Consider the following 25,566-nt stretch of genomic DNA (forward strand, 5'->3'; position numbering starts at 1 on the left):
GCTAGGATACAACACTCTAAAATAGCCAGAAAGAAACTGGCCAAGGCTAAATCTGTGATGCCGAAATATCTCATTTGAATGTCTTTGTACAAAACTTAACCAACACTATTAAGAGCCTGGCTGTAAGCAGAGCTTCCACTTGTTATGGCTAAGAAGCACATTTTTAGAGGCAAATCTATCCTTCAAAACTGTAGAGTTAAATATGAATGAGGGCCTAGAGTGAACATTTGCTACTTCTGTAAATTAAGTCAAAATGTACTTAAGATTTTTCTGCCTTCAAAATCTCTTTTGAGAGATTGGATGTGAGCAAAGAGGATATGTTAATAAGGACAGCACTTTCCAATTACTGTAATACGACTGATTTACCAAAGAGATACAAATCAAATGTTATTCTTTAAATTATTTGTAATTAACCAGAAGTCCACTCTGAACTTGTAGCCCTCTCCGACTGCAGGACATTTCCATTAACCTTTTGGTGAACTTTGGAACTAGACTACACTTAAGAGGGTATTTATATTTCAATTTCATACTCTCTCTCTCATTCTCTGTCTTATTTCATACAAATAATTGTTTCTCAGAAGGCAGAAATGTCCCGAAGGGTTATGTGGTGCAGACTTTCTTCCTGATGTTACTGTTTTGGCTGCTTAGTTTCTAGATCTATTAGCTTAAAAAGGGCAATCATTAAATCTTCTATTTTCTATATAAATTCCGTTTCATAAAGCCTTTAAACTGTCGTCATATGTTGATACAGCTTTCAGTTGTTAGGAGATTATTCTTATAACAACTGACAACTTACCCAAACCCTATGTGTACGACCTACAAGACCTGATCCAGAGAAACCAGTGGAGATTTAGGCCCGATCCAAATTGCAGTGGACAGTCAGACCTGAGAACACCAGGAGTTGCAGTGGCATGATGCACCACAAATTGACAAGCACAAATAGTAGCAATCACAATCAGTTCACTGTGTCAGTTTTACCTCAGCGAATAGATCTTCTTCCTGAGGTGATGATGAAGCAACATGTGACCAGAGCTGCTAGTGAGTCCACTTGAATCTACTCAAGTATTCTGCGTATTTACATAAAGACACGAGACCCTATCTGAAACAATCAAAGTGTATTTTGGTTGAGAAGATGACTACTGCTACACCAGCCATAAATCCAATGGTTAGAAATATAACAGCATACTCCATCGGCCACTATAATTAACAATAATAACCTATTTTATTTTTTTGTAGAAGTGGTTCCTTGTCTCACATCCCGGATCAGAGAACCCGGACAACCCACTGGTCAGCCCCGCGCAGGACCCCGCCAATACCCAGGGGAAGGTTGAATCCGATTGGAGGATCCAAGTATTCGGGCCCCGCCTACCAACATCTTCAAGAAGTAGACTCCTCTGAGAGGGAGGCTGAAGCACAAAGGGGGTAAGGAGAATGTACTGAAGGCCTCAATCATAATGAATTACTGAACTCCAAATGAAAAAAGGAAAATATCAATGCAAGACCTTTTGGTCTTTTACCAAACCAATATCCTATGTCCTAATAGACAAGTCTTGATACTTAGCAGCTATCTTGGCAACGCCCCCGTGTAGACTGGGCCCCCTATCTAACTGAACAGGGAGAGAGCCATACCTTCACTGCCAGTGGTCACCAGGACATAAAAAGGGCATGTATGAAACTGTTGTGAATCTCAGCTGTGCACTTCCGTCAGTACAATAACATGGTTGGCTGATATGTTTCTCGGTTTGAATGTTATAAAGCAGAGGATTGGTGTTTGTGGGGAGAGGTTGTGCAACCACCATCTCTGATCTCTCAAAATGTTGTAAGTGGTTTGTCCCCCCTCTTATAATGTCTCTGGTATTACCATGTAATGCAGACCACAGAAATATTCTGTGTTTATAGGCTCTTATTATGCAGACTGATAAAGGCTGGTGTAATGAGAGCTTAAAGATGTAGAGTATTTAAGGGTTTTATCCTCACTGTCTTGCCTCTTTCTGTCTCTGCTTTACTTCTTTGCTGTATCCTCCGTGTGCTGAGTCATTTCAACGAAAGCCACTAACTGAAACATAGAGCCTGCTATGGACAAAGCTTTGGATTTCATTTGAAGAGTGGATATTTCAAAGCCAATTCTGATTTTTTTTTTTTCTCTTTCTTTTTTAAAGATTGCATTTCTTTTTTTTTAATCTTCTTTACTCCCACCCCCATCCCTTTGTTTTCCAATCTGCTGAGCAAAGATAAAAAAAAAAACAAGGTCACGTTATGTTGTGGTCTGCAGTCCAGTGGCGTGAGTTGAAAGGAAACGCTTCGCCGGGTGTTTGTGCTATTAAGTGCACGATACAGGCTGCACATCCAGATTCTCCACTCTCTCTTTCCCTCTCTGCCATCTTTTCATGCCTGCACTAAATCCTGATTCTCATCTTTTTTTTAATGCGATGGATTAGCAGGTGCACCAACAATTAAATCCTAATTCAAATGTAATACAGTAGGGTTACGCACCTCAGGCAAAACTGCATGTGCATAGCAGCCAGGGGGTATGCAAATGATCAGCGCGAATGATTAGCAAGAGATGTATTCAGTCTGAAAGGCACTTCAACCCATTTTTGGTGGGTCATGAGTCAGTGCTTTACCCACCTGGCAAGGCTCACTTCAGGCGTTCGGGTCCCAGCGGTCCAGGCTCAGGATAAAGCTCCACATGACCTACATGCATACTAATAGAAGACGAGACCGACACACGCACACATACAGTGAGAACACATGTTCACAAAAATAGCATGCATACAGTAAATTCAGTTGAGTGCAGAGGGGGCTGCAGAGTAGTGACCGCATGTGACCTTTATACCGAGAGCACTTATGTTCCTTTTTGTTTTAATCTTTATTTAAACAAGAGTCATTTTTTTCCCAAATGTCACTATAGATTGACTCTTGAACTGCTTAAGTATACTTCTCATCAGCACAAGTGCCCTTGTCATCTGCCCAAGTGGCACTCAAGTTCCCCTGTTGTCACCTAAAGTCCAACCCCAAGTGACTGTCAGGTCACAGAAGTGTCTTTGTGTTGGCCCCAGTGGCCCGAAAGTGCCCATGTGATCACCCCAAGTGTACGGTGGTGATCCTGAGTTCCCGCTGGGCAGGTCAGGTGTTGCGCTGTCTCCTCCTGTCTACCCAGGTATATTTTGTTTAACCCAACTGTTAACTGGTCAGCCCAAGGCTCCCCTGGTAGCTGAAATGTCTTCGTCTGAATGTCCTGTGATTAAGTAGTCCAGCATAACCAGACTAATCGCCATTGTGCTATAGCACTGGAGGAAGTTCTGGCTGCTACATTCACAGGGGAAAGAGACACTCTAGCTTGTTTGTTCTTTAAACCAATTGTCTTGGGCGGCAGAACGCGCAAGATGCAACAACAGAGCCCCTGCAGACTATTCTAAAGTGAAAACTTGTTTAGCACATCGGGAGACGAGCCTTTGCAATTCCTAATTCCCTGTTAAAGAAAAGCTAACAGCCGTTGGCCTGCTTAGATTCATATTGTTAGCGACCAGGTAAGTGTTGGGGTACTACGCCATTTTCAGATTATAGTTATCAAGGGTGGAGAGAGTGGAAGAGAGGAGGATGCTGCCTGAAAAAGGGGGACAATGGCAGGGTTATACTCACAGTCCACCTCCAGCGAGTCAGTCTACGGATGAAAGGGATCTTTGGTTGATCAAAATGTGTTTTGGTTGGCCCAAACAACGCCTGGTGTCAAACGATAAACCAAAGTGCCCCTCTGGCTCACGCAAGTACCCTCTGGTCAGCTGAAGTGACCGGTGGTTTGTTGAAATGATCCTCTGGTCAGTCCATGAGTCATATGGTCACCCTAAGTGTCCCCTGGTCAGCCAAACTGTCACTCAAGTGTTCTCTGGTTGGCACAAATGTCTTCTGATCACAAGTCCCCTACGCTGCAAGAATGCTGCTCTGCTCAGGCCCTTTTGTTATTTTTGCTCCTCCCCTAGAGCATCTGTGCAATGCCACTGCCCAGAATGAAAAACTCCCCTTCCATGAAAAAAACATACTCATGCACGAAACAGCATCCTCCATGACCATCAGACATAGTTTGGGGCATACAGATAAACAGGTTGTGCTCACTCACCTATACACACACGCAATCAGACCACACGCCGACCGAGATACTCGCCCACCTACTCACTCATTCACTCTCTAATGTGCGATTCCACTTAACAGCAGATGGACAGACAGACGACCGACTCCCTTTCCCATAGTATGATAGTCTGGGTTGCCATGGAGACATTTGACCACGACTGCATAGAGACTGAGGGAGAGTTGCAGAGACAGACACAGAAATAGAGAGACAACCGGTTTGAATCCGTTCTGACACAGACGGAAAGCGTTCAGAAATATAGTAAAGGCAGAAAAAAACAGCAGCAGGGGAGTAAAAGGATGTGATAGAGGAGTGTGCAGATAGCATGTGACAGTTAGAAAATGCTTTAAAGAAAGGGTGCCCAGTCTATTCCATGCCTGTTAGAGAAGCCTAGTGTTATCTCAACAAAATGGCTGACAGGGAGACAGAATGTCCTGTGTTGTTACTACTATTTTAAGATAAAGCTGTCTTCAAAATGGCTGACGGAGAGACTGCATGCATTTTTGTATTTTTGTCCCCTGTGTGCAGTATTTTAACACGCCGATTTCTCCCTTTGCTGTCTGAGTTTGTCACACACACACACACACACACACACAACCTTCAGTTGAAAGCGCAAAGCTTGTGTGTAGGCGTACACACCTACATGCATGTATTAATGTTTGTATGTTGCTGCTCTGCAAACATTTCCCGGTGTTGCAAGGTCACCGCATCACAATACACAGAGATTTGACTTTTGCAGCAAACAGATGAGATATATTTATCTGTGGGGGGATGGATTAATGAAAATGACTGTTAACACTCGTACATGTAATGAGCTCCCGTAAAAGATAAAAGCCCACTCACTTATCTCACCTCACTTGCACACAATCTCTCTGTAATACCCCTCTAGCTGCTCCCTCGTTACTCCGAGGTCTATATTTGAACTCTGCTTCATAGATTTTTGCAATCTGATTGTGTTTCAACACATCAAAAGAGAGATTTGTCTCTGAATGTTATCTTGGGAATTAGCACCCTCGCATCATCCTCTCTTATCGCTCGCGGGATCCTCTCTGTGGACCCGCTAAATCTCCACTGTGGTTTTTGGTGAGGGTTTCATGTCTCTGAAAAATACTGCGGCGATAAAAGGACGACGTGATTTCCTTTGAGTCTGAAAGCACCTTCTCCTCCCACCACTATCGTAGCACGTCTTGATGGAGAGCATAAGTGTGTGTGATGGGGTATTACAAGGGAGAGGGAGTCAAAGTTGGATTCTGACATGGCGGAAAAAGCTAGTCTTTGCAGAGGATTATAAATTATTACACAAATGAGGCTCCTCCGCTCTAGAACGCCACTGGATTTAGACACTGATAACAGTGAAGGGCATGGTCAGTCTTACACAGAGGGAGGAAGAGATTATGTCTGGACTCAGTTAAATTAGGTCAAGACCTCCGTGCAGAACAGAGACGTCGTAGCTTTAAATATAGTCACAATGGACCGGGAAGCTTGCAAGTCTGCATCTCCAAGACTTAGCAACAAGGATATGGAACAAGAAGGTATATATAGTGAGCTTAACAGATAAGGCAAGTGATCATCCAGGCAAAGTATTTCGCCAACAGTACCCAAAACTGGCTCAAATGTCTGGGAACGCTCCCACACACATCTCCAGAATCAGCACCCTGGAGAGCAGAGTAGCGCTTAAAGGGATATTCAGGGGAAATCTGAAGTATCAGGTTGGTGACCACTTTCTGCATCAATGATGTGTTTGAAACGGGGATAAGGGAAAAGTAGTACTTGGTGTCTGTTCCAGTTCTGCTCAAGAAACCAAATGTCTTGGTGTTTTATATTGGACAAATCTAGGCCACAGTTGATTCATATTTCCACTGAGCTTATTTTAAAAATTTTGCAGAATCATTGACTGCTGACATTTTTCTATGGAGTTGATACATGTAACAAAGTTTCTAATGAGGTTTTTTTAAATATAGCATGTGTGAAACAAAAGCTTAACACAGGGAAAGTATCGCTGTGGGAGCTGTGCAGCAGGGTGCAGGAATCCATGATTACTCACAGCATGGCATCCTAGCATCCAGAATAATTAGATCCATTGTCAAGAAGAGAAGCTTCTGTAAGTCTGTAAACACTAACATTAGGATATATTCCCACTGCAAGGAACACTGTGGGTTATGGTTGCAGTTAGGAGAGTAGTCTGATTACTGTCTAGCCGCATGTCAATACATGTATACCAATTTCTGTAACCTGGTTTCTTGTGTAATTTAAAATATTGTAATTACAAATAGTGAACAAGCAACAGATGAAACATGTACAGTTCAACGTGTTGCAGAGGAACAGCGGACGAACAGGATTAGACTGACAGGGACAGACGGGCAGGAGGGGGTGATCATTTGATTTGAGAGAAACCAAAACAACAGGACAACATATTGAAAAGGTCTGCTAGAGAGGTCCGGTAACACAGGTGGAAAAAGGCACAGCTATCACTGAGAGCGGAGATTAAAAACTTAAAACTTGAAAAGATCTAACTATAGTTAGTTGAACTGGTACAGTTATACAATCTCTGAGCAAGAGTGACTCAGAAAGGATTTTCAAACAAATCAGATGGCCTTGACCTAAAAGTGGAACGTCTCTGAAGGAAAAGAAAAAAATCGATGGAAATTACTGCACGTGATGCCTGATTGCCTCAGTCATCCTTGACTGAAGCAGAACGCCTTAAACTTTAAAACAACAATTCTCATTTTCAACAAACTTCAAGACATTAAATCGCTAATATCAAAAAAGTGAACTCTCTGTTACCTCTCAACTTATAAAAGAGAGTTCAGGTTTTGGGTTTTTTTTATGTGTGTGTGCAGACTTGGATATAAAGAGATGAAAGAAAGATGTCAGACCCGTCCTTTTCCCTCTGAGCATCCTCGGTTAGCCTGTGAGATGGCGAAGGGCGAGGAGCTGTCCCTCTGTGTATTCTGCCAGGGTTTCAGCGTGGGAGTTTGAAAAGACGATAAAGTTTAAATCACACTCAAAGACACTGTGACTTCTTTTCCAGGTGAAGTGAGGAAGTTTTTTATCAACAGCTGAACAACCTTTTCTCCCTTTCTCTACTTTTTATGCTTGTTATATTACTACTAATAAAAATCAAGAACAAAGAATAACAGGAGGAAGAAGACAATTAAAAAAGGACAATAAGTAAACAGTTCATAAAATATTATGATAAAATACATACAATATGATATGATACAATAATAGTTGTTAAAGTTGCAAGATATGGCCAGAATTTTAGATAAATATCGTGAAGAAACAACAGCGTTGACGTTCTGTCAGAGACGTCTATGTGCTGTGTTGGAGAGGTGTCTACTGAAGTTAGCATGCTAACCAGCCATCCTTTCTCATAGTGCCCCTTTGTACCAGTCTCTACGAGGCTGTGTTCAGTCCCAGTCTGGTGTCCTGGTGGCTGAGCCTGGTTGAGCTAAGCCCCTCTCAGAAGTCTAATAGTTGCAGAGCTTATTATCTAAAGGCAGCTTCAGCCACAGATAGCTAGAGTATAGTGAGAAGGATTCTAGGAGCCTGCAGAATTTTGACTGAGCTGAATTTTATTGAGGTTGAGACAAGAGTGCATTGTAATTATCTTACCAGGATGAAATTATATTTTTTTTCTCAGTTGGACAAAACAAGACTGGACAACAGAATTAATAAACTGGTTGAAATTAAGGTAGTTAATACAGAGATTTCTGCAAGAGTTAGTGAAGTTATTTGAAAGGGGACCAAGTTGGCAGGAAATGTAATTCTGTGATTAATCAGAATCAGAATCAGAAATACTTTATTGATCCCCGAGGGGAAATTGCTTGTGATTAGTCTGGATGTTTGATAATCTCAGATTTTCTGACTTTAACTGAAGTTTGATACCATCCAGTTATTGATACCGATTGCCTTGTCCTTCGTTTCCTGTCTCCCATCTTTTTAGTTGCCAAATGCAGGGAGAGAACCAGTGTGGTGACCCCAGACGAGATGCCTTCCTACACATGCAAACTGCTGGTTCCACGGAGACAACATCGTCATCTCCATGGAGTGGCCGCATGGAGGTGGTTTCAGGCCTGTGCGCTCCGCCCGGGCACAGCGATCCCAATCCCATCACCCGCAGCCTGCGCAGGCCTGGACGCCGTCCCAGCCGCTCCCCGCCGCCACCGTTCCGCTCCTGCTCTATCCCCATCATCCCCTCCGTCCAATGTCACCATGACAACGAGGTGTCTTGCATGCAAACAAACGTCACCCCGGCAGCCGCAGCGATGTCAATTACCTGTGGATCCACGCCCTGCAAGGAGGAGAGGAGAGAGAAGCCAGCACACGCCACGGTGTCTTCTTCTTCCTGCTCGTCCGCCATCGGCCAGCGGCAGGATGAGGTGGCGCTGCTGCTGGAGGAGGCGCAGGAGCAGCTCAGGGCATTGGCGTTGGCTCACAGGAAGCAGGAAGACGGTGGGGTCTTCTGCGGCGGCTCTACAGCTGCGCTGGTGGAGGCCAGAGAAACTGTTTGCTTCCTGAACCTTAATGGAGGAAGTGCTGGGGCTCTGAGCTGTAACGGACCCACGCAGACCCAGTTACTCAGCCCCAGTCAATCACACAGAGACCTGGTCCCAATCAGCCAATGAAAGGACACGATTTAGGACATTCACTTTCGGTTTGACAGCGTTTGACAGACTATGGTGTTCTGCATCTGTGGGACACAAATGGAAATGCTGAATTAAAAAAAATGTTATATCATGGATATTCTGAAAATGTGCTGATGATATGCATACTGTGTGGATACGAACAAACAAACACTTCTGGAGTGGCCGCCTTTACACCGACTGACAGTATGGAAAAAGAGAAAAAAATATTTACATGCATTTATTTACAAAACAAGAGAAACACTTAGGCAAAAAGAAACCAAATAGTCTGTCAAATCCATGGTGTTTTTAATTGTAAAAAGAATATATAAATATATATATAAATATATATGGATATAAATATATGGAATTCAAAAAGTGACCAAGTACAAAGTTGAAGAACACAGGAATGATGTAACTATTTTTCTTTCTCTTTTTTTTCTTCTCCCTGTTTTGTATTAACTCTGTCACATTTTGGTTTCTCGCTCACTTCTAACGAAAGAACTTCATTACCATCCCGCCGCACGTCCGCGAGCCGTGAGTCTGATTCTGCGAGCCTGCACAGAATCCTAAAATGGCCAACGAGGAAGGAGCCTTCACACATATTTCGCCCCCTCTTGCCTTTTGAAAAAGCTTTCTACGCAGCCAAGAAATACAGCACAGCCTCGTGTGGTTACCAACAACACTTTGAGGATTTACGACACAAAACAAAAAAAACTCCCCGGCTATGTGTGTGTGTGCGTGTGTGCTGTGGTGATTCGAGGAACAAGCGGGAGGAGAAGAAAAAACAGGAAACAACTTCCTCCACGATCGGTCAGATTCGGGAGGGCAGATTGTTAAAGACAGCCCAGATGCTGATTCTCCTTTTGGCCAGTGTTTCAGTCCAATCTAGATTATTTTTGTTTTTGTTACAAATGATATTTTCACACACATATGCACACACACATTCACCTGTGCATTATTTTTCTGTTGGATGGATGAATGGACGGAAGGACAAAGGACGGACAGAGGGCTAAGGATTACCACAGAAGCTAATGTGACATTTTTTAGTTTATTTTATTTTCAGTTTTTGGTTATCGATGAACAATGCTGCTTTCTGGGGCTGATGGGAGGGAGAAACACATGGTTTGGGTATTGAAACAAGAAATAAATGTCTCTATGTTGTATCCTATGAATTGGAAGCTTTTGAATCTCTGTATGAAGTTACAGCCAAATGTTTCTGGTGGAAAAAGTAAAAAAAAAAAAAAAAATGGTTGCAATTCTGGTAAAGATTTTTCAAAATAACAGTTGTTTGGGTGGATTGTTTGGAAGACATTTTGACTCCTTGTCCAAACATGCATGCTGGACACTGGTCCAGTTTACACCAATAGCCTTTGGCCTTTTCACAGATAAGCTGGTCCAACGTGGCTTCAGACCAGCATTCACAAAGTCTTTTTGTCTCACACATGAAAGAAGCTGGTATTCCCTCTTTTTCACCATGTTGCCCAGAATACAGAAATCAATGATGAATGACGCTTTAAAATACGTTTCACCGTTACTGTACGTCCATATATGAAAGATCTTGATACCTACACATCAGAATTTCCAGAGCACAAGTGTTTCCATCCATATAACGTAAAACATTTTTAAACATTATCTGTACTTTTTACATTTTTGGTAAAAGCAGCTGTTTGATAATATAATTTTGAAATGACAATTACATAAACTAAAGGGTTACTCTGCCAATTTTTGCACATTAAAGTATGTTTACAGGTCTTGGGGAGTACTACTGCATAAGAAAGTAGTATAAAGTCTGTTGTAGCTCCAGAGGAAGATGTGTTGCATTGTGGGTAATTTAGGCACAGGGTTTTGAAAAGGTTTAGATTGTGTGAAATAATAAAGGCAACATCTCTGGTTCTGCTGCATCAATGTTGATCATTTGTTTTTAAAGTGTCCATAATGAGTCCATAAACAGTCCAAGAGTAGTAGTAGTGGACTACCCTTCAAAACCTGGTGCCTTTTACCCACAATGCAACTTAGCCAGTCAGTGTCACCACTGGAGGGAGTTTATCAGATGACATGCAGCTTCTTCTGCAGTTTCACATAAGCAGTAATACAATCCAAGACCTGTAGACAAACTTTGATGTGTACAATTGGCAGAGTTGCCCTTTAAGGGGAAAGCTGGCCTTGCTACTGAAGAATTCTACCATTGTGAGTATAGTTTATGGTGGTTGTAATAAAAATTTGCCTGCATCGTTCATCAATGGGAGGAATAATCGAACAAGGAGAAAAATGCACCATCTGTTTTTGGTATCAGTTGAAATCCTTGCTACTGAATGGGCTGCTTTTGGTTAAAAGATGTTTGATTTGAAAAAATAAGCCAACAAAATGGTGAGTAAAAGCTTGAACCTTCTACAATAAGCAGAAGCAGCACCATTTTTCTTTTAAACTCCATCACAATCACTGAAAATGTGCTGGCTTGCTCTCAAAGGTTTATCCTTGGAGAACGTTTTAAAAAAATAGGAGCGACCTCTGGACATTTTATGTCTTTGATATGAAATAAGTCTTACATAAACACTCAAAGCAGACCTCTTTCAGGCTTTGTGGCATCCTTTTAACTTTCAGTCCGCACGTAACTTCTGTACTCAACACTGTCCTTTCTATTGCACCTTACCGTGTGTGATCGACGCACCTCAGTTCAGAAAGGTCACATTCAAAAATTCAGCATCTTGGATGAGTTCACATACTCTCTCTCTTCAAATCTCTCACAATGACTGATCCTGGGAAACATTCACCATTCAGCTTTATTCATACAGGCCTGAACGGAAAGGCTAAATCGGCCCAGAGCTTACCTGCTTTCTTTCTTCCATTCTTTCATCCTCCTTTTTATTATTTAGGTTTGCTTACGAAGCTTTTCTATATCAATTGTTGACTCTCAACAATTTTTTGGTTATTTGGTACTGATGACCATGAAATCCATAATGTCCACACCAGAACAAACACTGGTGACTAATGGAGGCTGGTGTGCTTCTGTGCACAGACACAGTGCGTAAAAAACAATGTGAATTTGTTTGTTTGACCAACTGTAATCAGTGTATGAGCTTTTAACAGATAAAAGTCTGCAAGCGTTGTCTGGATTTGTTTTCTTATCTGAGATGAGCCATGCAAATATTCATCCACCGCATGTTTTCAACACAACTCTGGAGGCTCACAGAGCAGGAATAGACACATAAGTCAAACAGACGTTTTCTCTTTTAATTGACAGTCCTGTAAGTGTCATTGCTGCACCTTGTGAAAACTGCAATTACTTCTGACATGCAGGTACTTCAGCACAATGTACATCTGAGCACAAGCAATTATACAACAGAGGAGAGGAAAAAACGACTTTAATGCAGGCATCTCTGCTTTCCACTCTGAACTCTTTAAATGGTTTCGTGTGACAGTAATTGAACATTGCTCCCTGCATACGATCATATACTGCTGGTTTAATACTCTGGGAAGCAGCACAGGAAGAAAAATGAAGTTGTGTATTCCTCATTGGCTTCTCTTCTAGGTATGTGTATGTGTGTGTGTGGAAGATATTTATTTTCCAATTTTATCTTGAATACATTGGGAATTATTTTGATTATTAATACACTGCGGAAATTCAGAAACATAACAAATACAGATTTTGAGACTTTAACATAGCAAACACTTCTACTGCTACTATAACAACTGCTATGGGTCTCTTCAGGCAGGCCATTCTAAAGTATGGGTGTTCGAACAGTAAACGTTGGAGACCTGTAGTTTTTTAGCTGCGACTTTGGAACAGATAACATAGTTTTTCCTGAAGATATCCGGCAGCTCTTTTGGCCGTAAAGGGATTGCGGCTCAGCGATGTAAGGAGACGTCACTGCAGACGTGGTTTTAAAAGTGATTTTAAAATGAATTGTGAAAGACCAGACCATTCTCACTACTGATGAATCAAATACCTCTAGAAAAGTCTACATCGGGGGATTGTCAGGGCGGTTGGACGGGTCAAACACTGGACCATCCTTCCAGAGACTGGGGTTTGCATCCTGATTATGACCAAGAGTCAAGAGTCATTTCAAATTTATGTTACATAATGTACGCAGATGATGTAATCATTTATGTGACTGACATACTTACGTCGCTGATGTAATGTGACGCGAGTTATGTTGGTTACAGAACTTCCATCCAGTTATTTTAACCCAGTGTATGATCTTTTCCTAAATGTGACCAAACTTTGACCATTTGACCGCCTTAATAACAATCCAGAAGTAACAATATGTGAACTGTTGGTCAGTAAGATTTGGAAGTCTTGACTGTGGAGCCCTTCATGTGCACAACTGATGCTAGAGAGCCATAGTCATAGTCTGAAGCTTAAGGCCACTGACCAACCTGCTGTATTTGATGAGTTTGGAATGAGAGTGCTATGAAAAGACCAATAAAAGACATATTGTTGGTGTAAACTTACATGGCAGAAATGTTTAAATTGTTCAGCTTGATAGTAAAACAAACACAATAATCTAGCAAGAAAATAAATACAAGAATTTGAGTGAATATCAGTTTAAAAATAGCATTTACAGCTTTTAACTGTATGTTGTTCAGTTGTCAATTCTCTCTATTTCCCTCTGTCTCCCCAGCATTTGGTGGGTAAATGGGGACACAGCCTGGATGAAAACTTTCTTTTACTTTTTTTCTTTTTTAAGGCTTGTAAAAGTTTGATGAAGATCGTCATAGAAAAAAAACAGACAAAAAAAACCTAAAGCAATAAGCCCTAAGTGGTGTGTGTAGGTACACAGTTTCTAACACTATTCCAACATCTGACTGCCTGCACTCTCACTTCCCCCCTCGCTTCCCAAAGCACAGATTTATGGCCTAGACTGCAGTCTAGTCAGTCAGATGGCAAAAAGTAAGAAGACCATCAGTCCAGTGTGTGTGTGTGTGTGTGTATGTGTGTGTTTCTGTGTTAGAGAGAGAGTGTGTGTGAAAGACTGATGGCAGGGAATAGAGGTTATACCATCAGGCCAGAGAGATAAGAGCTACAGCTTGATCCTCCAAAAGCGCGGGACTGCCAGACCAGGCAACCCCATCAGACCTCATCTGAACCACACGCCAGTTCAGAGCCCAGATACTGTGAGCATCCGTGTGCATTTTCTACGCTTGTGTGCATGCATGCTTGTGCGTCTAGATGTCTTTATTTGCCCCATTGTCCTCCTGTTTTTCTAAACCCTCCCCCCCATAACTTGATCAGCTACACATATAGATAACAAACACACAGATAAAATGCAGCGATGCTGTGCTTTCAAAGATGGTTTGAACTGGAACAAGTCTGAGAAAGGTACAGAGACAGATAAAGAGGGGGATGAAAACTGTCAGCATGGCGGTAATTCAGGCGATTTCCTTTTGAAAAAGCCGGAGTCTGGAGTGTGAAAGAAAAGCTAATCCCTTTCAGAGATACTGGGCTTTTGGATTCACACACCAAATTGTGTGTTTATGTGTATGTTTACCTCATACCGTCCACCGCAGGTAGACTCTGTCTTCTTTAACAATACGTTCCACCTGCCAGCGTCCCCATACAGACTCTTTCTTTTGCTATTTTCAGGTATCTGTACACGGAAAATCTCTGAAATGATTTTAAGTCGTCGCGGTGGATGGGTTATTGCAGTACATCAATAAAACAACATCAAAATATGTCAAGGGGAAAAAAAAGGAAAAGGCATAAACAGATTCCAACACCCACCAACAAGCACAGAGCGCTAAGATTAGCCTGTCATTCAAGACGGACTGTTCTCTATTTTGCTTTAATTTGCAGACTAAATTTGCTGGTGTCAGGATCAGCCAGGAGCAAATCCATTTGCATCTGCAGAGCTACTAATCTTCACACGGTTTCAAGAACACAGCAGCCCATAATGAGTGGTTGCGGGGCAGATACTGGAGAACAGGCTTGCATAATGTTTAAATGAGAGCATGTGTGTGGGGCACTGCAATTACAACATGTCAGTAGTGGGAGGCAACATGTGTCAACGGGTCAGTGTATTCAATCTCAACCTTTTACGTGGATTACAGTGTGTAAGGGCTTTTTTTCCCCCCTGAGGCGGCCAATCGAATGTCATCATGTGAGTTCCTTATTTGTCCGACCCAAATCCATTTTTTTAATTTGTCATCTGAAAAAACTTGCACAAAAAGTGTCTTTTTTAAAACTCTTTGCAGAAATGTGCCGGACAATATCAAATACAGCCCTCCAGCAGCGATGATTCTGTTTCATCCCAGTGAGGAAGGAAAGTTTCTCGTGCTGAAACTGGAGCTGCAGAAATTACTTCATGATCTACTTTATTATGTCGAAACCCTCTTTCACGTGTTTTTAAAAGTGCCCGAAGCTCACGTTGAAAGAATTGGTTCGATTATGTTGTTCTGGAACAGAAGTTAACAGTGTGATGGACACAAATCAATTAAAGAGGAACACTTTTCTCCACTTTTTTTAAAGCACAAGATGACCAAATCTCTTTCATCTCTTATCAATCAATCAATCAATGAAAATAGTTTTTATTAAATCTACATTCTTCAAAAGTGGTTTCACCTGCATTTAAATTTTACTCAACGGGCACAAGGACCATTTTTTGTTGATTCTGGCAGCTGTGGACAAACCAAGCAATGTTTCCATCGTCTCACGTTATGAAGATCTTTAGCTGGCTAGCACATGCATGATTTAAAAAGCCAGAGACAACATATTTTAAATACATTTAAAAAACAACAACAGCTAATTGCAGGATGCATAGTGGGGAGGTAATGTGGTCAGAGCTTGTCCTCATTCGAAAAAATGACCATATAGTTCAGAAATGAAAGAGGTTTATTACGACCCATATTTACATTTGCTGTTGGCAGTAACCCCTAGTGGCCGTAGTAGTTATTACAGCTGAAAAGGAGGAAGTGAGGGGTAGTAGTATAAAAAAACAAGAAACAGACAAGAAAGCACAGAGTCAAAGCTGAAAGTCTGTTCTTAGTTGGAAGTGCCATCATCATTTCCAAGATGCCTCAACTCAATTCAATGCAGAGGAGCAGTGACTCTACTCCCAGCTCCTGGATGGCCAGGCTGCTCACCCTGTCAATAAATGGACACTAACATAGTGTTTTAGCCTCTCTCCATACCCATATTCACACACACAGACACACAAACACACACAGACACAGCAGCAGGGGCCGTGCAAGGCCAATTACCCAAAATAACTTTGCCTTCAGGCCCGGCGCCTTCCTCACCCCAACAGTCCAGTTGGGTTAATTTCTACTTAATTGGGTGGGTCTGATGCTCTGATTAGGCAAATTTGCGTCAGTTAAATTTGGTGACACTGCCAACGCTGCTGCACCAGCGCTGAACAACACCCGAGACTTACAGTGGAAAACTGGAGTTACAAGCTACAATGATTGAAAATTACTTTGAACAAACCATTTGACTTCTAATGCCCTTGAAAGCTCTACAAACACATCTTTAATAAGCACTCAAACAAGTGTAATCTTGTGGCATGGCTCTCACATATGAATCAAGGGAGATTTACCCTCGTCTCAACAAAATTAATATAAAGCAGGTTAACTTTCTTTAGGTCAGCACAATCTAAAACAATGTGTTTCTTTATCAGTATTTATTGACAGAATTAATCAGGTCTATTTACATATAAAGTGAGTTTCAGATCATCATTTCCAGCAGAATACAGTTTACCAAGCTTGTGCTGAAGCAAGCTAATTGTGTTTTGTGAGCTGAATGCAAGAAAGTTAGATTTCTCTGCTTTAAGCTTCATCTATCTCATTATTTGTGTAAAGTATTCATTTATATGAGTTCAGCTGCCAGCGCTGCTGTTTTTATGGTCGTATATCCTGTGTGTCCGCCACATAACAAAATAAATGGAGCTAAGCAAAAGTTTAATCAGGAGAACCGCTTTATTATTGCTCCTCTATTTCTTCATTCATTATGCCCTTGATGCCACACCCCTTGGCTTCTGTCCATTCATTTATTCTCCCGCTTCCCTTCATTAACCTTTAAATTTAAAGTCTCGGAGGAAACTCCCTTCTGGTTCACAACATCCAATCAAGTAGCCCTAAAAGCTCCTCTCCCTTAACCAAACGAGGGCAAATTACTAATCAGCCTCCCCCATATCTGTGTAGTTAGCTGCAGCTGTGCACCCTGCCTGCCTCCACCTCCTGACACAGCTGCTGATATCCAATCAGAAGCTTCCCCATCGATGAGCAGAATCAAGACAACATTATGGTGATCTTCAAATTGGACTTCATGTGAGGTTCACCCACATGAATTCCTGGAGACAGTTTGACGTCTTGTTTGCTTGGGATGAGAGCTGTCCAACAGCCGGTGCACAGAGACGTCTTCATCGAGCGGAAAGAAAAAATATTGGGCTAACCAGCTAAGGAGGGAGATGTGTTAGACTGGCCTGATTAAGGTCAGGAAGCCTGACTCTGGAGGGAAATCAGCTGATCTGGCTCACCTGGATCAACACCATGAGCTCACTTACTATCCTCCTTCAGCTCCTTCGCTCTGTATCTGGATTTGCACCATTCAACACCACAGAATCCATATTTTTCACACTCCCTGTTTATTGTCTAAGCTGGCAGCCTAGCAATGCAATTTGGGAGTGTTGTGTCGCATTTCAAGAGACGGGGCGTCACGTTGCCCACATTTCATAAATTAGATTTTCTGGCTACTTTGTGCAAACCGGGGCTGTCATGCGCAACGCACCGTCTCTGTTGTCAGTGGATGTTGCCTGTTTTGGCCTGAGTCAGACTGACAGTCAGCTCATTATGACATCTGTCAATAACCCTAACCCCGTGACAATGTGGATATTTGTTCAAATTCAGGTGCTAGGTGATCACAAGCAGCAGACATCATTGTACAGAGCGCATCACCAGGAAGTTAAATTACAAAATTACAACATCTGAGCACTTTCTTGTTGCTGAAACGCAAAAGATCCAAGGCCCCACAACGAGCATCAGGCAACATAGTGGCCAAACAGCACTGTCATAATTAGGACTTTTTGTTCGGCTGTTTTGTGTGTTTTTGTGCTTTTGTGTTTCCAGAGGTGCTCTGCAGAGGCTGGGCGTGGCTTTCCTGCTGGCTGGAGTCTCACACACCTCCCACTCTCACACACCTGCAGCGCATTTGATCATCAGCGCCAGCTCAAATACTCTGGTCTACTCTCTCCTCACTGCCAGAATATTTCATCTCTGTGATGTGGTACACGGCCTCTTCGATGGCACTGTCTCCTGTGATTCTAGTCTCTTGTGCCATTGTGTTTGTTACCTCGTTAACATCCACGCTCCAGCTTCCTTGCCACCCAGCCCCCCAGCCTCCAGCACCTCTGCATCCTGCCTACACTCCACTGTGGATCCTCGGTGTTACTCTCTCCAGAGCCTCCCCCTATACCTCAGCCGCCGCCACTGTGAGTCTCTGCCACCAGCACCGAGCCACCTGCTGTACCACCTGCCTGAGCCCGAGTCTGAGCCACTTCTACTGCCTTGAAAATAAATTCCTTTAACCATCTCCCTGTCTTGGTCCTTTATGGTCCTACAAAATACCTGAACGGCTGAAAACGATGAATACATTTTTTTTTTTTTGTTTGGTCACAACCTCCTCAAAATGGCTTGTTTCACTACCATAATGTGATCCATTCAGTCCAATAATATATGGAAAATCTACGCGTGGCTCATAATGATTGCATTTTACTTCTGAAAAAACATTTTGACCTTCCCAAGGTGAATGCAAACAGCCCAAAAATCTAATTATAGTTTATTTTCTTTGTACTTGTCATCAATAGTTGTTAGTTTAAAGTATCAGCATTTAAGGCTGCAAGTACGTCAGTACTTTTATTTACTGCAAACTCAAACACATAGAAGAGGCGAGCATGTGGTGTGTGGAGATCAGCCCGCAGGGAGAACCTCACGCTGACTGCAGAGGATGATGGAGTCCCTGAAACAACACAAAGTGACCTACCAGCGAGGTACGATCTGAACCATTTGAGACCGGTGTCTGTGGTAACAAATCACTGTTCACGACATTAAGTCGAATTCCATGCTCTGTGGTGTAAAATGGCGCCCTGAGACTAAAAGTATTAGCAGCAGCAGGAAGGAGGAAAGAAATGTCTCAGCTTTTAAAGAGGGCAGCCACTCTGCAGCGCTCCAGAGCCCGACTGCAAACTTTGTGCTTATTATTAATAAAATATACCCACTAACAGGAAAAACTTCAGATAAATAAGGGAGCTTGGAGATACTGTAGGTCTGTGATGGCTGTGGGCAAATCCAAATTCTTTTCTTTTTTCTTTTTTTTTAGGGAGATTAGAGAACAACATTTTCAAAATAAGAGAACCAGAAGCCAAGTAACAATTAATGATTGATTACATATTTTGACCATCTGTTCCAATGATCTGTTGTTGTTTTTTTTTGTTTTTTTGGTGTTTAATTGGAATAACAACCAGAGGGCAAGACAGGATTTCCATGGGAGATACAGTTTTCTTTCAGATGAGAAGGAGCTTCAAACCAGCAGAGCATGAAATGTCTCAGTTGGCAGGGAAAGCAGCCGGCACATTCTCCTTCTTGGTGTAATAACTGAGAGGTTGTTTTTTTTGTTTTTTGTTTTTTGTTTTTTTATTGAAAGCAGAAAAAATACATGGGGGCTGACAGATTCACACATAAGTAGAGCTGGAGTAATTCTCAGATCGGTCAATCCCCACCTCCAGACGCTGAAGCATTTGATTGAAGCCAATTAAAGACTGCAGTGACTGTAAACAACCACAAATCCAGCATCACTCAAAAGTTCCTCTTTCCACTAAATTAGATATAGAAGAAATACATTCGTTTGATTGATATGAGGCAGCGTGTTTGTGATCAAATAGTAATTATTTTGTAATCTGTACTTGACAAGCATCGTTTGCTATTCATTACAATGTAATTTTTTTGTGATGATGATGGCAATCTTTGCTCATAATACCAAAATTAAATTAATCTCAGGGAATAAAGAGCTAATAACCAAAGCTGAAAAAGCCACCAAAACAATTTTAACCTGTCCCTTCTGATCTCATATGTTTTTTGTCAAAAACTGCACCCTACCCCCCTGCCTCCAGAGAAGCCGTCTGGGCTACACCCAAATTAAAACTTGGCCTTACACTCTGATCGCAAATACAGCTGACAAACTCTGAGCCGCTTCTGTGGCAAGTCCTGCTTCAAAAAGTGTCTCCAGGATGACATTTTGCCACGATGACACACAAACACACAGACTTGAAAGGTGATACAAATACCATCCACATAGCTGGTAAAAATGAACAGGAAACCATCGACCCAAACTGGCAACAACTCTATCAAGGTTTACTGACTTTCAGATTGTAGTTGTAAAGTCCTAATTTGTTTTATTTTCAATTCATGCTGTGCTGCTATACAGGCAATGCACATATATTTTGATATTGTGTACAGTATTCGCTATTATTTAGCTACAGGTAATAAATAAGCCTATCTCTGGGAACTGTCCTCTCCCTGCAGACTACACTCTTTGTTATCCTCATGTTTGCTTTGCTAAATAAAACTCAAATTCCAACTCAAATACCCTGAAAAAGTGAGAAAAGTGTAAAGAATACAATTGCACTTATCCTCCAGCAGCTCGGTACGAGCCGACAGTAAAAGACCTTGACATTTACTCTTCTGTTCCCAAACATATTGAGCTTTGCAGTGTTGAGCACTGCTGGGCATTACTGCTGTGTGGAAGAAGAAGAAGACGAATCAAAGTTAAGACATATTGGTTCTACAGTATATTTAGAAACAGCTCTGACAGCCTCATAGCCCCTACAGGGGCAGAGGCCTTGTGAGATATAGAACTGAAAATATATAATATTGCTACAGCGGCCATATATGTTGAAAAGGTCATGTTTGTGCAGCAGATCCAGCCCTGCTGTATGGAAACTTGTTAAGTGGCAGTAATGACGGATTGACAACCTCTCCTGTGCCTTAACTGTTCTGTCGATTTGTCAGTGTAGGTCTATTTAAAGGCTAATGACATTTGGTTTATGGAGTTCATTCACATGCATTCAAATTATAGCATATTATAGCACTAGTGTACTATATTTGAAAATAATCAGAGATGTAGAAGGAATGTTTGATGTGCCTTTTAGGAAAGGTAAGATATCTGAAGGGACTTTAAAATGGCAGAATTAGGATGTTAAGTTCATATCATCTCTTTTTATTTTAAACGTGTAGACCTAATGAAGTCTATAATGGCTGAAAATGTACATTCGTAAAGACATTTTAAAGGACAACCTCTAATACAGCAAACTCAAAACACCCCATGTGCTCTGGGGTGCACTCAGATCTTCACAATTCTGCAGAATTCTCCATTAACATCCTCTGCATGATAATAAAATAAACCCACGGCTCCCTGAGAGCAACAAACAGTCTCATTTAACACATTTAGCTTATTCACTTGGGCAGGGTTGGTAATAAAACATTAACTCAGCCATTGGGCTGCTCGTGTCGTGCACATTTTTAGTAAGGAGGTGGGCAGATACAGTGAATCTTTGAAAACGTGTTGTGATGGAAATATTAGCGTTGGCATCAATCTTAATGTTCCACCTGCACAGCGCTCCACTGTTTCTTTTTTTAGCCTGTGTTGACCCCCGGGCTTTGTGAAGTTATGCTAACATCCAATTATCCACATATGTGCTGTAGGTGGGAGGTGGTAAAAAAAAATTTAAAACATGCAAAGAAGAAGAGGGGTGAGGACAAGTAAGTTTTCTTCAAGCCAACTGTTCACAGCAGGTGTGACAAGCTTTAATATGTGCAAATCAAAACCCTCTAATGGGCAGCACGAATGCCGAGAACGTGGGCTCTATTTTTAACAAGCTCAGGAGTGCAAACAAAGACACGTGAGAGCAGGAATGATGAACTGCCTCAGAGAAGACCCGCCGGAAACAACAGTTTACCTGACAGTGCCTCTACTACTTCTTGCCTGTCACTATGTGTGTCAATATTCATAATCTAGTGATTAGCATAGCCCTGTGATGAACTGGCGACTCATCCAGGGTTTACCCTGCCGTCGCCCAATGTCAGCTGGGATTGGCTCCAGCCCTCCCATGACATTGAAAAGGATAAGCGGTCTCAGATAATGGATGGATTGATGGATGGTGATTAGCATACTCATTTGCAAAACATTGTGTAAATAAGCAACCTGCACTTTATCCAACAATCTACATGACGTAGTGCAACACTTGCGTTTCCCACTCTGAGCATGGCCACCCTGTGTGTGGTCTATGATCCCTCCCTTCATAGATGTAACCTGTCCACAGCAGGTGAACATGAAACCGACAGGCACACCACTGCATTTTTATTTTTTGGAGAAAATGTAGCTGAGGGACAATTTGCACAGTTACACACTTTAATCGTCTTCCTTTTTTTCCAAATAGCTGGTCAGTCCCGCACGACTCAACCCACCTCGAGTCAAGCTGGCTTTGTTGGAGAAAGGAGAGCACAACTTCACACTTCACAGTTAAAAATTATCTTACTCTAAGAAAATTTCAGATTCACTCATACAATCCGCATTAATATACACGTATAACTATTTTAGCTGGAGGGATAAGGTAAGGGTTATTTAATGTTTTAGATATTTTCAGTACAGATTGTAGAAATTATGAACCGAAAAAATTTTCAGCCACTCACAGGATCCACCCTGAGATTGATGATCTATAGCCATACGTTTTGTGTAATTGTATCCCCCCCTTTTGCTGCTGAGAGTGTCAAAAAGCATGTCAAGCTGTCATGCTAGTTGACAAAATACTTGACACAGTGAGGTGGTTGACCCTCGATGTGTTTTCACGTTTCTAAGAGATATATCTCGATATATCTCGTTATACTACAATATGAATGATTTGCAGGAAAACGTTAATTAGACTTGCAGGATGTTTTTTACATACACACATGAACCTGAAGCATATGAGAAATAAAAAAAACACAAGATTACTGGAAAGAAATGTAACAGTAATGAGGCCAGATTTGTTGGTGTTGCTATGGTTCATGCTCTTCAACTCACTACTTTACAGCCAGCATGGAGCAAACCAGCTGGAGTGACTCATTTATTAGTAGTTTCCCTCTCAAGGGGCAAACTAACTGCAGGCCTGATGCAGGGCTGTGGTCCATCACTTCTGGTTGTCTGAGCTAACTCCAGACTCTTGGCTCACTTAATATAAATGCTGCTAATGTGGCAGGAATGCACCACAGAGGAAATAGTTCTGAGAACATGGGAGTACTGATGGAAATTAGCTTCAGGCTGCGCTGCAGGACCAAACACTCACAAACTCACCCCCTTCCCTTTGATTTTGCGGCAAACCCCTTACGGTGAGCGCCTCGAAACAGGCTGCAGACATTCCCTGTGGTGCAAAAGCACTGACTGAATATCAATCCATCAGCTGGTCAATTCCCCAATCTTAAAGTTATCCCACTTTTTAGTTAATGCAATAAGCACAACATCAAATGTTAACCGACTGCTGATGTCTGTAACATAATGAGCAAAGAGATGGAAGGTGAAGATGTGGATAATATTTAATCTCTTCCTAACTGATTTTATTTCCCTCAAAATGTTGCTCTGCAAACCACTTTTAGATGATTCTGTGTTTGAAATGTGCTGTAGGATCAGTTTGACTAGTCTTACCTTGCAGTAGTGCTTTTGAATATAACTTTAAACCTATTTTCTGCCAAAGAAACCCCATTTTTAATCGTCTATCACTGTAATTAAAGTCATAGTTTGGGATTGTTTGTGTCTTCTGTTGAAATGTGTAAGATAGAAGGTGGTGGTGATTTCAGCATGACCCATCCTAGATCTCCTCTAACAGGTTTACAGTAGATGAGAGACACACTGAAAGATACAATTTGGAAGATAGTCAGCAGTTGAGTGTTGATGGTCAAGGTTGTTGGCCGGCCCACGCTCCAACTCAAAGCAACAGTATTTTCAACCTGGTGATGAGACACAAGAATCAACTTTCTCCAGAACTGTTTTTTGAACCAACATCTTGTGTTTTTGCAATTAAACGGTACAAGAAAATCCAGCGATCACACCGGCCACACTGCCCGACTTCATGTGACATTATATTACTTAGATATAGCATTATTTTCTTAAAAGTTCATGTGAAAAGTAAGCATGAAAATGGACACAATGGTTTCAGACAAACATATGTTCACATGCATAAATCTTACTCCTAACAACATATGACTGATGCATATTTTCTTCTCTTCATAATGCACGAGTCATATTCATATCTTTTTTCATGGGCGTGAACAAGACATTACTGTCAAGATTACATGAAGTATAGGCCTATTTATCCCGATTCTGTCTTTTAATCTTCCCTGTGTTTAGAAATTCAGAGATTTTTCGTCGCCCCCAACCTCCCTCGCCTCCCAAAAAGCTATTTGAAGTTGCGAGTTGCAAAGAAGCGATTCATTTTAGTCATTAAATCAAATGTGCATTATCTCGCGCTGCCCAAACAAACATTAATCATCGGGCATAATCTCGACAGGTAATCTCCTCTCCCCCCTCGAACTTGCCTGTGAAAGAGATAAATAAATATATTTACAGCGCCCATTCAGGAGAGAGAAGGCATCCTTGCAAAATGATGTCATTAGCGCTGAACGATAGCTCCCACTACTGCTGTTTGCAGTTGAAAAAACAAGTCGGTGCATTCAATAAGCCGTAGCTCAAGATCAAAATCAATAATAATATTCTTGGGCAAGTGAGTCTAATGGTTGGAGAATCCCATCACCTACCAGACGCCTTCAGGCAGACGGTGCTCCTTGTGTGCCACCTATAAGAAAATCACTTAATCAACTTTTCCTCAGGGTTTTTTCAAACATACGTACAGCAGAGGTTTTGTTTGTGTGAGTCCAAATACCCACACATTATTTGGATATAATTCACGGAACGCATGCTGAGGAATTAATCCATATCACCAACCCTGCCTGGTTTCCAAAGACACTGAAATAATCCCTGATGATGATGGTTTTAAACTTCCAGCTCGAGCTCAATGAGAGCTGAGTTGAAACAGAAGCGTCTCACCTGGATTTCTTTCTCTCTGCATCGCTTTTCTTGTGCCAGCTAATGAGACTGCAGTGAAAGACCAGACGTTTCTGCACAGTATTTTAGAACAGTGACACAAAGATACCTCTATTTATTTTTAAAGCTGCAAAAGAAAATTGAACGCCTTGGCAGCTTGGCATCATTACAAAAGCGTGAACTTAAGAACCCGGGAATAAGTTGAACATTATGTTTGTGAACTGCACACAGCCCGATAATATTTAAATCATCCACCCTGAAATAGAATCCATGTGTTATTTCACTTGATGCGGGTAAACACCTCATGCTTTGACGGGAAAATGAATAAATTCTCAAAGCACTTTTTTTTTATCATCCCTTTATGGCGAGCCGAGACATAAATATGAAACGTATATGATGAAATGAGTTGGGTTTTTTAACGTTCTTCTCTCACATTCGCCCACAGGACATCTTTCAGTGGATATTTATATCTGTTTACATCCACAACCCTCAAATATAACCAGTGTTTTTTACGTTACTCAGAAAATATTACATTACTAATTACTCTGTCTCTGAAAATAGTTGACAATAGCTTTTCATTATTGAATCATACGCTGCTAAGATGGCACTGTCACTGACACTTCAACCAAGACATTGCCAGGTGTTTGACATACTGTGTAAACTCCTGTCTGGTTTCCATTTGGCAGCAGCTGGTTTCCTTTTTGCAGCAGCTGTTTCTCCACCAACTGTATAAAGTATGGACAGTCTGAAAG

The 25,566-nt window shown here is 41.6% G+C and overlaps 1 protein-coding gene and 1 long non-coding RNA gene across 2 annotated transcripts in view; one reads left to right on the forward strand and one right to left on the reverse strand.

Annotated features, from left to right (window-relative positions):
- The window catches only part of nrg3a (neuregulin 3a), a 334,685-nt gene extending 322,825 nt beyond the window's left edge, over positions 1-11,860 (forward strand). The window contains exons 8-9 of the mRNA XM_084376268.1: positions 1,237-1,422; positions 8,073-11,860. Of these exons, the coding sequence (XP_084232394.1) occupies positions 1,237-1,422; positions 8,073-8,754 (868 nt within the window). The 3' untranslated portion in view covers positions 8,755-11,860. The remainder of the gene's footprint in view (positions 1-1,236; positions 1,423-8,072) is intronic.
- Positions 1,325-4,199, reverse strand: LOC311270974. The gene is made up of 3 exons (XR_014624327.1): positions 4,118-4,199; positions 2,629-2,705; positions 1,325-1,406 (listed from the first exon to the last, which is right to left on the reverse strand). It is a non-coding gene; the product is annotated as an uncharacterized lncRNA (long non-coding RNA).
- Positions 11,861-25,566: the final 13,706 nt, after the last annotated feature.

Source organism: Pagrus pagrus, assembly GCF_965226575.1.
Source record: "Pagrus pagrus genome assembly, chromosome: 15".
NCBI lineage: Eukaryota > Metazoa > Chordata > Actinopteri > Spariformes > Sparidae > Pagrus > Pagrus pagrus.